At 60.2% G+C, this 4,163-nt stretch overlaps 1 protein-coding gene across 1 annotated transcript; it reads right to left on the reverse strand.

Annotated features, from left to right (window-relative positions):
- Positions 1 to 537: 537 nt before the first annotated feature.
- LOC147601425 (maestro heat-like repeat-containing protein family member 7) lies at positions 538 to 3,011 on the reverse strand. The gene is made up of 7 exons (XM_086744655.1): positions 2,925 to 3,011; positions 2,543 to 2,719; positions 1,787 to 1,942; positions 1,517 to 1,618; positions 1,140 to 1,242; positions 762 to 821; positions 538 to 674 (listed from the first exon to the last, which is right to left on the reverse strand). Exons 1-7 carry the CDS (start codon positions 2,976 to 2,978, stop codon positions 538 to 540), a joined length of 789 nt encoding a protein of 262 aa, XP_086600781.1. The 5' UTR covers positions 2,979 to 3,011.
- Between the last annotated feature and the right edge of the window lie 1,152 nt (positions 3,012 to 4,163).

Raw genomic sequence — 4,163 nt, forward strand, 5'->3', positions numbered from 1 at the left:
TATCATTAGCACTACTTCTAAAATGCCTTTAATAGATTGTGTGTTCTGATATGATTTTGTATAATTTATTAACAATGAGAGAGTGTTAACTCTCAAGGTCCTGTTTCTTTAGAAATCCATTGTTTCTGTTCTGGAGACGGTGCTTCCTTGACTCTCGGATAATGAATCCAAGAATCAATACCTTCAAATTTAAGGGCTGTAGGTGTTCCTAGAAGCACCTGATATGGTTCTTTCCATTCTTGTAGAAGAGGTTCTGAGTCACCAGTTTTCAGGTACACGTGATCTCCTGGTTGAAAGCGGTGAACTGGGGAATCTAAAGAAAGAGCCTGTGTGACGGTTACCTATCTTTTTAAAGCATTTGGAGTTCTTCTGAGGGATATCAACTACAATTTCATTTCATTATGCCCAGCCTGACGCTGTCTGCTCAGCACACTCAGGGCGCTACGCATCGGAAGGACACCGTGGGTTTGTGCTCTTCTTCCAGTTTTATTCAGAAGTTTGGTTTGCCTTCTGAAGAAAGAGGCAGCGCTGCCCGGCTTAGCAGTGCCAGCAGCAGAGCACTTGCGGGGCGCGTCCTGATGTTTGCTGCACGCTTTGGGAGCTCAGGATGAGGATGGTCTGAGTTGCCAGGGAAAAGACGGAGATTTCACTGTCATTCTTCAAGGTGTGAAGGGCTGCGACAGAGAGACACAGAGCTGAGATGAACCCCTGCGTCTGCAGAGACCCCCAGGCATCCCCTCCAGACCGTGCTCTCTACTCACCCCTGCAGATCTCCGACACCTTCTCCCGGCTTTGGTCCCTCAGGGTGCGAGCGGCAAGCCCTAGGCACAGAGCTTCGTCAGAGCTCCCGCTCCCCAGCGTGCTCCCCGCAGCACAGTCCCCAGCCCTGCCAGCTGGGCTGCACGGCCTCCTCCCCCTCGTCAGGGCTGACCCCAGGGAAGACCACTACCCAAGGGGGCCTGGAGCGAGCAAGGCAGCCACCAAGCCCACCTGCGTGGGCAGGGCTGGGAGAGGGAGGCCAAGGGGCTGCACGGGGCCGCCGGGGCTCTGGCAGACACAGGGCTGCTCCTTGCTGCCAGTGCAGCAGCAGGGACTGGGGCCAGGCTGCCAAAAGAGGCACCCCGGGGGCAGTGGCTCACCCAAGAACCTGACGGCCGTCTCCCGCAAGCTGGCCTGAGTGTCTTTCAGGTACGGCAGGCTCTGACGACAGTAGTCTTCAGCCCTGCTCCTGTCCCGCGCCAGCTGCAGAGAGCGCAAGGGTACGGGCATGTCACGGCCCCTCCCCACTCGGCCACAGCAGTGCCTCCTCCCGCACCCCCAAGCATTGCTGAGACCCCTCCATCCCGCGTTTTGCAGGGAGGGGAGAGGAGCCCGGAGAAGAGCCCCTGGGGCCTCTGCTCTTCAGGACAGGGATCAAGGATGTGGCTGCAGGCTGTGGACTCCGGGCTGGAGCCAGGCAGGCGACGCACAGCTGCAGAGCCCGCAGCCGGCCCAGGGGCTTGGGGGTTGTGCTCACCAAGCACTCTCCAATCCTCCACGTCTGCTGGGTCTGCAGCAGCTGTCTGAGCTCCTGCCACTTGAGCAGCTCTGCTGCAGCAAGGAGGGCTTCCCTGGAGACCTGCAGAGCAGCAGAAGCTGCGAGATGGCACCACGGCCTGGGGAAGGAGACCTGCTGTCCCCCTCCCCTTGGCTTTGTTCCTGGGCTGATCCCGCCCTTAGGAAGCTGGGCCGTGCCCTGGCTCAAACACCTGGGGATCTCATCTCTGCGTAGCTTGGAAATCTGTACCTTGGCCACGCTCTGCACTTGGTCACGCATGTGAAAGAAGAGTGGGAGCAGGCCCATTCGTGCTGTCGTCTTCATCTGTCTCCTGTTCTTCCTCAGCACAATCTGCATGAGCTTTCCAAAGAGGCTGATGGAGAGCTCTCTCAGCGGCATGAACTCCTGGGAGGGAGAAGCACAGTAGCACTTCAGCAACACGAGCGCTCTGCCCACGGTGAGGAGAAGCGTTAGCATGGCTGATGTGAGGGGAGATGCTTTGGGGTCGGCTTCTGCACGCTGGAATTGTGCGCCAAACCTGCAGCTGCGGCTGAATGGCCCCTGGCCCGTGAAAGGCCTCTCAAGAGAGTTCCCTCAGGCAGCGGCTGTGCCTCCAAGTGCTCCCCCCAGCCACCCAGCGTTCCCCAGCAGCTGCACCAGCCATGCTAGGGAAGAGCTCCCCGCAGCCGGGCTCAGGAGGAGGTCCTGGGCAATACCTCCGCGGCATGCACCGCTGCCTCAGCCTCAGCCCCTTTGCCGCGGTGTCTGCGGACAACATGTGGTGTCCTGCCCGGCAGCGCAGCTCGGGGAGCCGTGGGGGCTCTGGGGGCAGCTGTGAGGGAGAAGCTGGGCTGGGCTGCAGAACCCAGAAGCCATCCCACAAGAGCCGGGGGCAGAAAGGAGAAGGAGACCCTGCTTGGAGTGCTGCCCGCAGGGCTGGGCTGCAGGGCAGCTGTCATTGCCCCGTGCCCCTCTCTGGGGCTCAGGCTCCCGCATCAGCCTTACGTGGTCAAAGAGGGGCAGGAGCTTCTCCGCCAGCTGCAAAGCGATGCGGCTGGCCTCCTCCTTCTTCAGCTGACCCATCACGTTTTGGAAGACCACCAGGGCCTTCCTCTTGATATCTTCATAGGCATCCTGCAGAACCTCCAGCATGTCTGGCAGGATGACCTGAATTCTTCTTGCCTGTGTGAAAAAGAGAGTCACCATTCCTGTGACAAGGTCCGTGCCTGGAAAGTTCCCCAGGCTGCCACCAGGCCCCACCGCGGCAGGGAGGGCCTTTGGAGCAGTCACCCCACCGCCTGACTGCCAGCCAAGGCCAACCACCGCCTCACCCCCTGCCCCAGCCCCCGGCTGCCAACATGGCTCCCCTTGATGATGCCCTGCTCACCATGTCAGCTCTCTCCGACAATGTGATGACGCCTGTGAGCACCAGTGAGATCATCTCCAGGCTGGAATGCCTCAGAAACCTCCAGGCTTTGTGCATTGTCTGCAAGTCCTGGCCTTCCAAGTCATCGGAGGCCAGCAGCTGAAAGAACCCCAGCAGAAAGTCAGCGGCCAGCAGAGCCGCTGAGGCTCCCCACAGCGTGCAGCTCCTGGTTCCCAGCGTCAGGTGAGGACAAAGGGCACCAAGGCTTTTTCTGGTAACTCACAGCCAAGCAAAGGAGGCAGGTTTGCTCTGAGGAAGTGTCAAAGAGGCTGTTCTGGGCATGCTGGAGTTGGAGGAACAGCTCCTTCAAGATGTTATCCAGCGTCTGGGGTGTGGAGAACATGAGCTCCCACATGGCCCGGGCAGTGCTGCAAGCCAGAGCGCTCTGTCAGCCGGGCTGCCTCGGCCACAGCAGCACGGCCTGGGACAGCCGGGCGGGACACAGACCCTGCCCCTGGGTTGGGACGCCCCGGGCAGCAGGAGAGGGCTGAGGTGGTGGTGTTCCCGGTGGGGCTGTCAGCCAGAGAGTCCCCGGGCCCCTCTCCCCACAGGGAACAAGCCCTCAGGGGGCTTGTCAGGGCCAGCACCTGTCTCCTCGCATCTCCAGCATGGTCCTGACTGCCTCCCCAGGGTCCCTGTTAGCCATCAGGAGGAGCAGCGACTCCACGCTCTGCCGGGCTGGTGCCGTGCTGATGCCTGTCAGGTTTCTGTGGATGCAGCTCAGGATCTTTGGCACCTGGAGGGGACGCAGGTGAGGATGGTGCTGCCACTGGGCTGCAGCCATTTCCTCAGCTGCCCTTCCCATCCCTCTCTGCTGCCTTCAGGTGCCTTCTGGTGCCTGAGACAGCTGGGTTTGGGAGGGAGGGAGGGAGGGAGCAAGAAGGCCTGACAGGGCTCAAGGGCAGGGCAATCCAGCCAGCGGCCACTTACATCCGTCAGCCAGAAGTCAGGGTCTCCCATAACCACATCCATCATGCTGCCGGCCAGCTCCCTGTCAAAGGTGCTGTAGTCTCTCATGGCCTCAATGATTGTGAGGACGATGTCTGCCCTCTCTTCGGGCTGGAGGTATTTTCCAAAGGCCTATGGGCGGGAGGCAGGGAGTGAAGACATGCCACCTCCAGTCTGGGTGCCTTTTCTCACACGAGTGCCGTGCTGATGCCACGGAGAAGTGTTCCAGCAAGGGGGAAGCTCACTACCTTG

Source organism: Chlamydotis macqueenii, chromosome 3 (assembly GCF_036417535.1).
Source record: "Chlamydotis macqueenii isolate bChlMac1 chromosome 3, bChlMac1.mat, whole genome shotgun sequence".
Classification (NCBI taxonomy): Eukaryota; Metazoa; Chordata; class Aves; order Otidiformes; family Otididae; genus Chlamydotis; species Chlamydotis macqueenii.